The sequence below is a fragment of the Gallus gallus genome, chromosome 4, assembly GCF_016699485.2.
Source record: "Gallus gallus isolate bGalGal1 chromosome 4, bGalGal1.mat.broiler.GRCg7b, whole genome shotgun sequence".
Classification (NCBI taxonomy): domain Eukaryota; kingdom Metazoa; phylum Chordata; class Aves; order Galliformes; family Phasianidae; genus Gallus; species Gallus gallus.
Genome location: NC_052535.1, coordinates 21,608,910 through 21,622,106, shown reverse-complemented (window position 1 = coordinate 21,622,106; position 13,197 = coordinate 21,608,910). Strand labels below are relative to the sequence as shown.

Genomic DNA, 13,197 nt, shown 5'->3' with positions numbered 1-13,197 from the left:
CTTCTTGTACATCAACACTACGTCCACTGAATTCTGAATCAACCTGCTGGTTTTCTTTACAGCCAAAGTGTTGTTCAATATACTAATATCAAACCCTAAGTTCAACTAGTTCAGCCTTGTCATAACCTAATGTTTCCAAATACCCACATGAACACATTCACAACATAATGGTTTCACAAAAGTCTTTATCAGTGCAGCTAAAAGGAACTATGCGGTGCCTGCTAAAACCAGAAACTCTTTAGAGCAAGGAAATAGTCAATTGAAGGATCATGTTAGTCTGCATAAAATGCAGACATTCAGATGTGCTTCCACAAATCTGTTCGTGTCTGTACAGCAATGCACACAAACTTTAAATCAGCTCTTGTACTCCTTTCTTAGGAAAACTGCATTCTAATAAATAAATAATATCAATCCATGTAGCAACATATATTTAACTGATACCACAAACAATTACAGTGATGCCTATTTAGAAAGAGACGTTTTAGATTGCCAAAATGTAGAAAAATAGTAAATATAGAAATAAATTAGAAAATTGAAAGAAATGCATTTAAAATCCTAGAAACACCAATGCTGGAAAAGATACCTCCAAGATCATCCAGTCCAGCCATCCATCTACCACCAATATTTTCCCACTAAGCCACGTTAGTAAATATAATCTTTTTTTTCTCCTATTGAACAGAAGATTAGCTACAGAGACCTAGAATGTGTGCTTGCACATCCCTCGTTTCATTAGGTCACCTGGTGATAACAAGAGAATTTGAGAGCCAAATTCTAACCACTGATTTCTGCCAGTATCCAAATGGTCTTGGCTAAGTGATAGATCTTTTAGTCATTTACTATGTTAACCGTGTTATCTTTGCATGCTTAAGTGATAAAATGCCAGCTCCACTCAAAAAAAATATCATATTACTCTAACAAAGAAATTCATAAATTTAGTTTTCCCATAATACCATCCTCACAGAAGTAATAATAACACACAATAATAATGGAAGTGCCAGGTGTAGGAGTGACATTTATCTGTCTAAACAACCTCTTTCTTCAGCAGGCAGAGGCAGATAAGTAGATTTTCTGTATACTACTGCTGACATGCATACCACTGTTCATCAAACTAATGCTTTACTATCCATTTATTTAGGAATACCAGCTGTATTCGGGAATCTTGGAAACTGCTAAATGAATTATCTGAAATCCTTTTCTGTGAAGGGCAAGAAATCTCTCATAACACTAGGAAGTAAAAATATCTGTTAGCAATTAAAAGAACCTATTCTTTGGAATCAAGCAAGACCAAACAGAATAGAAATCCCTGGAGACAGACAACAAAAAATATTTGCAGAAGTTATACACCAGCAGGTGTATACACACAATATACACACAATATACAGACTTCTACAGTAATTAGCAGAAAAAAATAGTTTTCATTTTAGTTTGTGTTTTGTTCGGCTCAAACACTTTCGTTTTAGTTATATATATATAATCTTCACTGTTGTCATGAAAAAAAAGCAATGGAACACCATTTCCAGACACAGAGTTAATTATTCAAATTACTCATTACAAAGGCTCTTTAGTCATTAAATGCATTCGTTTTCCTTTTCCTCATGGTTCCTCCACAGTAAGGATTTGAGGGGAAAGAAAAAACAAATGATCTTTATGTAAGAATCTTTCAAATAAGAACTTCTCTATATTCAACTTCTTCAAAGGCCAAAAAACCCAGCAAACAATCCACTAGCAATGTGGGTCAAAACTGAAAATGCACACACACCAGGAAGGCATCTGTCTCTTTCCTGAGCAACATAGAATAGAAGAGAGGCTAATGCCTGCCAAGTATTTGAAAGATGTTTTTTTTTCCCCTAGCTTGCTATCAGGAATAAATTAAGATTTAGAGGTCAAGCTGTATACTTATCAGTGAAACAGCAGAGGCAGATGCCATACAATGCAAGTTTTGAAGTACTTTTAGCTGCTTATGTGTAGTTTGAAGGAAAATAATAACAATCATGAGAACAAAAACTGTAGTTGGGTCAAATGAAAAAGAGCTTCCACAGTTTGGTTTACATTTCCCAAAATCTAGTCCGATTATTACTTTTGACCACAGCTGAATGCATCCAGCTTTCAAGCACGATGTTCTCCATTACCCCACTTCCAAGCCATCAATCCTACTACCAAGATTAAATTTAGGTTCCAGTACCACAGCCACATTCCCTCCTCCTGCCGTGCCCCTGCAGAAAATCTCCCATTAGACCTTTCTGACACTTGTGCAACTCCTACTGCATTCAGGAGTTGGCAGGCATGCAGCAGCAGATAGGAATTTAGGAAACAATGCCACGGGTGGAGTCCTGAGAACACAATCCAGCTCTCATTCTCTTGACTCTGCAGGAGCCACATAGTACAGTGAAAGCCTATTTTTAATTATAAAGCAAGCCAACATGACTAAATGCACAAAAGGAGCAGAACTACAAAACAGCATGTCATTTCTATGAAATCATTCTTCACAGAAGGAAAAAAAAAGGCTCTTATCTATTTTTCTTACTTGCAAAAATCACACTTTGGAGTCGGGCTATAAACTAAAAAATCCCACCCCAATTGACATCCAAATGACCTAGTGCACAGCACCTGTGCTTGTAAGAAAGCAAGCTGAAAGACTCCGCTTTTACAGGGTAAAAGAGACCACAGACTGAGGAACAAGGGCACTGCTTATGGTCTGAGTCGCCATGATGGCCCTTCCCAGGCTTCCCATAAACTTCTGAGGATCAGGTAGCTGTAGTTACCAAGAAGATGCACTACTGCAACCAGACATCAGCAATGGGCTCACCTGTACACCAGTACTAAGTTATCTACAGATCAGAAATTACAAGTGCCGCATGGAGCTTCATTTTATGACTGCAACAACATTAACTTATTAACAGATATTAAACGCAGCCATAGTAGGATGAAAACAAGTGCAGAGCTTTACAACTCATGAGCTTGTTTTTTCTTTGATTTATAAAAGAAACTGACTCCTGAATCAAGCCACGAAATCTGGGCTGAAGAGAGTGTTAAACCAGTTTTCATGTTCCCACTCCAAAGGAGAAGCATCATGGCCATAATAAGCTATAAAATCCATGGAAGTATTTATACACTTGAGCACAGAGAGACATCTTCCCATTAAAGCAAAAATGTTTGCATTTTGTCAAATAGTTCAAAGATTTCTGTAGTCACTACAGCACCTAACTAAACTTGCACTCATACATCATGTAAAGAAAATTCAGGATAACATTCCCAAATCAAGGAGGGACATTCATCCTCCCACTCACTCCCTCCCCCCCCCCCGGCGCCACAACGCACTTAAGTTTGAAAAAGATCAAATTTTTTTGCACCTAAGGTACTCCAGTCTGGCTTTGAGAGGAATGGCATCTTACAGAAGACAGCAATTTGACTGACTATAGCACAGGACTCAATAGCAGCTAGAATAGTATCCAATTCAAGCTGCTAGACTTAGCAGGCTACCAGTTACTTCACCAAATATAACGGTTATGATGCTTATCTTCTCCAATTAAAAAAAAAAAAACCAGACAAAACTCTTAGTTATATTAAGGGATATACATCAACATCATTTGGGTCAGGTAATTTGTTAATACAAGGCTATTTACCTTCAACATCATCTACATAAGAGCTTTGCAATCTGTTGTCCTTCATCTACCCTCGTCATATCCCCATACAACAAAGATCTGTTGTCCTTCATCTACCCTCGTCATATCCCCATACAACAGATTTAGGAAGGAATGACAAACACTGTTATAAATTCCAGCTCCTGGGCATAGGATCAGCTTTCACAAGCAACTCACTGAGCAATACTCAGGTAACCCTTCAGTACAGCTTTTTCTTCCTGTGGTTCTCTGCTGAATCATCAGCATTTCAAAATGAACAGGAAAAAAAAAAAAAAAAACCTACTGGCAAGGTAACAAAATGGGAAGATCAGCCAAACATCCATTGCTGGGGTAGGAACAAGTCAAGTGTCAGTTACTTTTCAGGGACGGACTGACAGGTTAAGCACACTGACGGTTAGAATCCTAAAGAGCTCACAGACCTGCACAAGTCAACCCACACTTTTTGTGCTACAGACACTGACGAATACAATACTGAAAATGAAACGTATCAGGTACAAGACCCTTTGGTCAAGGGCAAATCTTGAGACATCTTCCTCATTTTTCTCAAATCCTTAACACTGACTATACTCATCACGTAGGGTCATCACAGCCAGTTGTACTTGCTCCTCACTGACAACAAAAAATACTGGAAACATTGCTTCACAATTATCCCGCATGAACTCTTGAAATACCCTACTATCATGAGGTTTTTTTTCCTTTAGTACTGTTCTATTCATTATCAAATTCAGAGAATGCTAACAAGAAAGCATCAATAATAGTAACTGAAGAGAAGTCTAACTACATATAAACTGTTGCAACTAGGATATCAGAAAATTAATATCAGATTTTAATAAAAATATCCAGAAACCTTGAAAATCTTGTATTTATTCAGATAACAATCATGGAACTGTGTATTCCTGAGAGAGCTAGTAAAATCAGTACAACTTCTCAAACACCAAGGATGTTGTTAAAGACTAATTTGTAGTAATTTAAAGCCCAGAACACAACAAGAAAACCAAACTAGATCAAAATTATTTTGCAGCACAAGCATAGTTCATTATCCCAGAGCACTGATGGCCGGAACATGGTTTATATGTTGATCCAATTCCAGTTTACAAAACTGAGCATTAGAGAACTGTGATTTTAATTGCTAAATCATGTGCTGTTGTATTTTGACACAGATAAGTACTTCTCCAATTCTGCAGACCTGTAATACTATCACATACAGAAGAATTTTTCAGATAAGCTCCAGGTCATCTTAGCAGCAGAGTGCAGACCATGAGACACACTTCCCCCTCACTCTTGCATACTGGAGTAGTACCAGTGGCAATCATAACTGATAGAGCAAGCAACACTACCAACAGTAGTTTCTAATCTTCTTATAAACCAAGTATTTTTTTTGCATATCTCTGTTTGAGATGCCCTGCCCTAGGTAATTAAAAATGGAGCTTCCAAAAATCCAACTTACTCCATCTTGCTGGAATATTTTTATAGGTCCATTAACTGTTAAATTTACAGACTACATCAACGGGAAATAAGTCCAAGCACAAATACCACACCACCATTTGAAAACTCTAAAGAATTCTGCAAGGGAGTGCAAATATTTTTCAGGTGGAAGATGCTTGAGATACGAAGGCACAGGATTTTCTTAGCTGAATATGTATGCTTCAAGTAACAACGGACTTCATGTCACTCTATGTGCATACTGATAATTCCCTAACCTACTTAGCACAGCATTCTAATATCCTGTACGTTTTAGAGCTTCTATTACTCCTCTGACTTTTAACTTGTAGTCTCAGAAGCAAATCAATGGTACCTTGAGGGCTTTAAGGACTTCTTGTTTTCTTTCTTTAGAAGTTTGGATTTTTTTTAATTCTATTTATTTATTTATTTTGATTGTTGGGTATTAGCAGATCTCAATATTAGCTGGATTTTCAGCTTGTCTGAAGATAAGGCGGGAAGTATCTACACCCCAGTAATAATATATATTATTAGTCAGTTGGTCTAAAATAGCATTTCAGAATAAACTCAGATTCCATTTTAGGTTCACTTCTGCATTTTGTCTATATTCTGGTTTCAGTGTACACCACAATGAAGCACTTCGTAAGCACTTTAACAACACCATTACAACTGATCACTTGGGAATATAAGAGAGTGCTGGTAATACTGGTAGTGCTAGTGTCCCAATGCTCACTGTGAAGTTTTTCTACTTTATAAATGCCAGAGAAGATGTGGGTGGCACCCCCACTCCTGAAGGTGTTCAGTGTCAAGGTTGGATTGGGCCCTGGGTAACCTGGTATAGTTAGAGGTGTCACTGCCCATTGCAGGGGACTAGAAGTGGATAGGCTTTAATGTCCCTTCCTAACCAAACCATTCTATCATTCTCCAATTCTAAATTCTTTCCAAATTTCTATTTGATGTCAACTATCTATTCTGACCTGAAAAAATCTGCCTATTTCTCAAGAAGGTAGAGAAAGACAATTATTTGCCTTTTTTAATGTTTACAAACATCTATATAAACATATATACATACATAATCTGCTTTTGCTCTACCTTTTTAAGAAGTAGATGCTATATATTTTTTAAACATACATTTCCACACAACTACATAAACATAAACTACACTCACACAAATATGTGTATACTGTACAGTCCCCAGGCCTTGGCACAGTAACAGAAAAGTTGCATAACATCTACTATGCACCGAAGACATTTTCATTGCCAACTCTACAGATCACTAATGCATCCACTGTCATTCATATGAGATGACCGGTATTATGCCAATGATGAGCTCTTGAGAAAATTTGCTGTTCGATGTTGTCCTGGAGAATAAGAATTTATCCAGACTCTACCGCAGATCACTGGTACGATGCCAAGCAAGCCACTTAAAATTAACCTTTCAGAAAATCATTAGACCGTGGGTGCCTGATCTGGGCCAAAATACAGAAAATTCAGAAGAAGTCCATACATTGAGCTCTTACTAAAGTTAACCTAGACTGATAAATAAGCATCTGAAGTTTTCAGAATCCAGTTCTTAGATTTTGCCAAAGATTTGCTTTATAAGAACTATCTGAAAAATGAAGATAATGCCTCTCTGCACCACATATATGAATCATATTAACACTGTAGTTACAAACTCCATAAAAAGCCAGAAAAGGAAAAAATAATACTTTTATCTTCTGAACAGGACTTGAATAGTATGCCATAAACTTAGCCTGGCCATTTGACCAATGAACCTAACACAAGATATCAAATATAAACCAAGGCTTATCCATCTTGAAATGAATCTTATGGAAAGAATTGTATGTAACCATGCACAATTAAAGCCTATACTAAAACGCACATCTGAAGTAGTGAAATAACTACTCCTAATAATTAAAAAAAAAAATCCACAACTACATCAACAGTCTGCAGAGAGAACCTTTTTCAAAATACACTAATGAAATGGAAAGGAATAATCTGAAGGGAATAAACCAGAAATCTTGTTTGTCAACAAGCAACAAAAATAGATGTCCCTTAAAAAACTATTCCATCAAGTCCCAGTGTAGTGCACTTCATTAAGACAAACAAAATCAAAATCATAAGCAGATAAAGCAGATAGCAGATTACTACTACAATTGGAGGTAGGCTATTTCATATATATATTTATTCATGTAACTTTTTTCCTTGTGTGTGTGTATGTGTGTACATATGTTCATAAATGTGTGTGCATACACACACGGTCAAGTCATCTTGGATTGTTCAGCTTACCAAGCACAGTTTATACTTTTCTTCCTTGTAGTGTGCTATGCTTTCCCGAAAGGGCAAGTAAGTATCCCTGGCTATGTTTATTTTCTGAGTTCTAAAACAGTACTGATTATCCCCTTCAGAAAGAGAAAATTATGCTTCTGCTATAATGTTTCACATTTCTTAGGAAAGCATCCCACAATCAACACCCTCACTACACACCAAACTCAAATAGCCACATTTGTGTAGTTACAACTCAAGACTCTTCCTCAAAATATCACACATTTCCTCCTCATTGTTGGGAGTGAGGGGGCCCACAGCATGGAATCACCAATCTTTGTGAACTACAACACAGCAAGAGCAAGCGGAAGACTTACTGCTTTCAATATCTTTCAGTAATTCAAGACAAATCAAGAACATCAAAAGGCTGAAGTGTCCACATGAGCACTGATGGAGATTTACTGGGTTTCCAGTGAAACACATCCTTTATTTGCGCACTTAATTTCTATAGTACCCAAAGTAAAAATGTAACTTTTCTTACAGACTGTTCATAAGTGATGGCAAGGTACTGGGCGATTCATGAGCTCTTAATCATTACACATTCACGGAAGAGCTACGCATCTCAAGTCACTTAATGCCAAGTAAAGTTTCCACAAACAACATGTAGAAGAGAAAAGGAGGAATGAGATAGCTGCTGGGCAGCTGACAGTAATTCAAGGAACATCATCCACACAGCACCCAGTACACACACGCAGCTGCAGCACTGTCTCAATCCCTTCCAATTTATGAAAGATAAATAAGACCTGTACTCTTCATGGATGCTACTGATCTTTAATTTCTTACATTAATTAACATAGAAAATGTAACAGTTTTTCACTTCACCTCCCTCCAGTCCAACCATCGTGAACATAATAGTCATTTTGCACAACAATTTTCACAGAACAGTAAACTTATTGCCTATTAAACTAGTGTTAAATTAGGAACTTAACAGCATTAACGACAATTAGTTTACAGAATTTTATGAAACCTAGCACAAGAGATTTTTGCACTCATTTCCAGCTTGTCTCAGCAAATCAAGCTTCAAGACTGCAGGTGGGGATGTCACAGAAGTAATTAAGGTTCTTTTCTTGAAGTCAGGTCCATCAGACTTCAATAAAAGATTTAGGATTCTGGAAACATACAAACATGAAAATAACTTCTCCTCAAAAATGATTAATTCAGTCAATTTTCCTTTTGGGCAAATCAACGCAAAGTCTGTATATCTTCAAACTCTGAACTTACCTTCCCTCCCTACAATAACTCAGTTCTTTGAATTCTATTTTCCAACCAAAAAGCCTCTACCTGGAGAACAAGCATGAAAAGTTTCATTGCCAAAGTAGTGTTCGGCTCTGAGCTACACGTGTCCTAACAGTTTCATTTTAAACTGTACAAGACCTTATCTACAGATTTTGTTAATGCAAAATCTGCAACTGTGTGACAGCCCTATGTCAAAAATATGATTTTTTTTTTCATTTGTATGTCAGCATTTCTTCAAGCAAACTAATTTACTTATACAATGATTATTATCTTTTACCTTTCATCATTCCGGTATTTTGGTCCATAGAGTGAGATTTATCTCTGTGACTTAATTAATTCAAAATAATGCATTTAGAACGTGCCAGACTTTAGAATGTAAGGTCTCTAAACTACTAGGTTATTATTTCCCTCACCTATAAGCTATTATTTTACATTAGACTTGCTATGTTACAAGAATCCATCCAGAAACTTTCGCTAACCTTCTCTGGAGAGCAAAAAGAATACATATGCATCTGTCTCATTTTATTTCAATTTGCAAATTCAGGGTATCCTGTTCTATTTCAGATTCTTCAGTACTTGAGTTTCAGGAGAAATGGAGTTGTGGTGGGGTTTTTTCTTAGATTAAGTTCTAAATATTTCATGAACACCAACGATTTGGTAACATGAACTCCTTCATACTAGGAATGTAATTAAGAAGAGAAACGAACAAAACAGTCTGCAATAAGAAACTGTGACACGTCTGCTGCATGCATAAAAATAAATTCACTAGACATGTTCTGAAATGTTTATAGATTGGTTTCTGTGTTTCTAGACAAAATTAAAGCTGAATTTGTGATGAAAATATTCTTCCTTTAAGAAGTTCCTGTTACCACATTTTCCCCACTATTTATGATTTAGTTGTGTACCCTGAACATACTGCATGCATTTCCATGCAGACTCTAGTACATACACTAACACAGAATGTAGAGGTTTTCAAGAAAGAAACGGTGAAATTAAAAGTTACATCAAATCATATAAAATCTACCACGAAGATATTAATGTCAGCAAAGTGATAAGAATCTACTTCTATCAGCTTTATATACTGTCAAGCCTAAATTTCTAGTTTCTGACACCTGAGGCCTTGTTAAATTATGTTTGCTGTTCTGCTTATGAATGCATTTATAACAAACAATAAACACAGGCAGCCCATGGGATTAAAGCCTGACAAAGGTGTAGCTGACTCATGGGATCAATTATAAAGCATCAGTACTTATGCCTTTTGTTCATGCCGTGTTTTACTAACAGTTTCTGCATTTTCAGTGCAAGACTACCACAGATGTTCAATGCCATGTTACAAGGCAACAGCACACCCATACCACACATTACACAGAATAAATCTATTCTTATCATCGGCTACAATTAAATCACGTTACAAAACTCAAATACCCCTTTAAAGTTTTTAACAAATACATAGTCATTTTAACTGAATAGCTTCATGACCACAAAAAGTATGTCAATATTTTCCGAGTACACTTCTAACCTTCAAAAATCCGACAGAGTTGTCTTTTCCAAGCTAAAAAACAACCTTAAGCACAGACACAGATTCTAATGCCACCTCAGGTACAGCTTTCCCTGAAAAACCCGCTATTAAATTCCCAAATCAGGAGAAGTACGCAAGGAAGACGACAAGCAGTTCCAATCTCCATGCAGCTCGCCTGTGACAGGTTATTGATAGAACAAACAGAATTTGCAATACTTACTGAATGTTTCTCCTGCTGGCCCATAACTCCATGGTTAGCTGGGATTGCAAGTGGTTTCATAATGAAGAAACAGAAGCTGAACTGAATTTACACATCATGTACCAATTTCTTATGGATGGCAAGTCACCCTCTACAGCATTAAATTAAAACGAGGAGGAGGGGGGAAAGCAAGCTGGAACTAAAAGTGTCACTACGGGTAAGCTCAAAAAACCCCTCACACTTGTAGTGCAGAGAAGCAATCCAAACGACAGCGTTAGTCTCCATTTTTGTAACACAGAAAGTCTAACCATGTCAGGATGCAAAGAGCCTAATGAAACCCTACATATCTAGTGCTCATCCGGGGGAACAAAACCATTCCCCGAGACAGAGGAATGGGGGAAAAAAAAAAAAAAGAAAAAAAAAAAGGAGGAAAAAAGCTAAAATGGCTGACTGCACAGAGACTCCCTCAAAAAGGCTTAATAGAGTATTATGTTAGTCAGGGTGCAGGAACCAGCCCCAGCACCCAGCCAAGCATTGTTAATACTCCTGTTTCATTTGCAACCGCACACGCTCACACACACAGCCCCCCCGCCACCACCCTCCACTCCCCCAAAATCAGGGCAGAGCACGCGAGCAGGGACCTCCTCCCCCGGCTGCCAGCGCTACCGGCAGTAGTGACCGGTGATCCATGCGCCGCTCAGCTAACCAAGTTTGCACAATTAATCTCGGCAGCGTGACATTGACGGACATTGGATTTTATGATGCCCGTTCCTCACAATCCAGACGAGCACATCTACCAGCAGGAGAGTCAGCAACAGAAATACAACACAGTAACACACACAAAAACCCAGAGAATCATGAGTCTGAATGCAATACGCCAATATAATTACGTTATTGTGCTTACTTTGGAAGACCATGGCTGCAGGCAGTTGGCATAGCAACGCACAAGGAAAGCCATTTCCTGGGCAGAAAGAATGCTTCCTTTTCTAAATAAAAAATTCCTCTTAGGATACAAACGGCATTGCTGCTTCCTGCAGAAAGCAAAGAGACTGTAGTCTGTCTCTTAACCTGCAAAGGCACACTCAGTGCGGTCCTAGTGATGTAAGTGCATTTCTCACTCGCTCTCTCCCTCCCTCTCCCTTTATCCACGGAAATATTTGAGTCAAATGGAAGACACATTCCTTGAGGCTCGTCCCCTCCAACACTTAACCATTTCACTCATTAAGGTAGAGGTGGACAACGCAGAGAAAACAAGCAGCTCTTGCCTGAATGATGTCAGCCCCTGAAGATGAAGGCGACCCCAAGGGGAGGGATGTGCTCACGGCTGCTCCCGAGGGCGCTGCCAGTTTAAGGACCAGCATGTACCTCCACCAGCCCTGCACCAAGCGGGACTTCTCGGGAAGATGAAGGCAAAGCAGGTTTGACATCACCTCCCTTTTTCCCCCACCCAAAAGAGTGCTGCTGCAGAACTGTAAATGCTGTTATCAAGTATTTATAAACAGTGCACTTGACAAGTTCTTGCAGATTTTCAGCTGTTTCGCTGTTAGGCAGGCCACAGACATCCATGGCCTGTAGCCTGTGAATGATAAGATCCTTTTAACATGCAATTCAGGCTTTCTGAATATAGATCTTGCTTCTCTGTGCACACTGTATACACAAATCCCCCAGAAAACAAAAGGGGATGCAAGATCTGAAAGAGACTGACATACATATGGCTTTTATAATCCCCCTCTCCAACCGTAATTGCATCTTAAACTGGGAAATCTCCCGCTGCCTCCCCTGGCAGGGCTGTGCTGCTGGTCGCACACTGCCAGCACCAGGCCGCAGAGGAGCCAAGGCGCAGAGGCCGGGCTGCAGCAGCAAGCCAGTAGGCAGCCCTCACCACAGAGCCCAGATCCATGGCACCTGGCAGTGGAGATCCACACAGGGCCAACAGGACCGTGCCACCTGCCCAGCAAGCCTCAGCCTTCTCGGGGCATGTTTACAGCATATTTTGTCAAATCAGAGACCATCTGTGCTTAAAGCCACTTCAAAGTGTGGTTTTTTTTTCCTTAAACAATAGGAGGGAAAAGGATTTAACAGTTGTTACAGAGGCATAAACACACAGGAAGAAATGAATGCTGCAGAGTACTATATAACCTAATCTGCAGCTGCCTTCCATCAAAATACATGTCCACTGATAATTACGTAGCAATTTCTTTCTGTGTGGACAATGATTGCTAGGAAATGAGGCTAAAAATTTAGTGAAAACCAATCTGATCTTTATTTTTCACAGTTACTCTAAGGACACCACTTCATACGCAGCATATTTGAAACTGAATCTATTTACATTTATGAAAGTTTATGACACTTGTGCCCTTGGTTTTCTAGTATATGATAAAACTTTCTGTCAAAGAGAAGTTACTCTTTAAAATGACTGAATTAGAAAAATAAATTTTTTAAAGTCTTTGTGATGTGCCAATGCCACTAACAGATGACTTTAAAGTGTTAGGTCATGCTTGAGCCCTGTAAAACTGTGAAATGCTTGGCACCATCAACTTTCTGATGAAGTTCTGAACAGAAATAGGAAAACATATTCACTTTGGGAAGTCCCAAAAAAACCCACCTAGTACAAAATCAAAAACTACCACTTGTTGATGAAGCAAACAAAAACTTCTCAATTCAGTGACCTAGTGTGTAACAGCACAACCAGAATGTGAGTTTGGTGCTATAAGCTCCTACCAGAAAAAAGAAAAAAGAATTTCTGCCAAGAGAGAAATTACTCAGCAGCGTAGGAAGGAAACACAACACTTTCTGGACTGTTATGTATTTAACTGAGCTACAAACATGTATCTGCT

At 38.4% G+C, this 13,197-nt stretch overlaps 1 protein-coding gene across 14 annotated transcripts in view; it reads right to left on the bottom strand.

Annotated features, from left to right (window-relative positions):
- The window catches only part of RAPGEF2 (Rap guanine nucleotide exchange factor 2), a 174,424-nt gene that overhangs the window by 55,895 nt on the left and 105,332 nt on the right, over positions 1 to 13,197 (bottom strand). Inside the window, exon 1 of one of the 14 annotated variants that reach the window (XM_040699712.2) lies at positions 11,265 to 11,494. The exons of 12 other annotated variants lie outside the window; for them this stretch is intronic. In XM_040699712.2, coding sequence (XP_040555646.1) covers positions 11,265 to 11,318 — 54 coding nt within the window. In that variant the 5' untranslated portion in view covers positions 11,319 to 11,494. Of the gene's footprint in view, positions 1 to 10,381; positions 10,934 to 11,264; positions 11,495 to 13,197 lie in introns of those variants that run through there. One more of the 14 variants, XM_004940910.5, reaches the window with a different exon arrangement.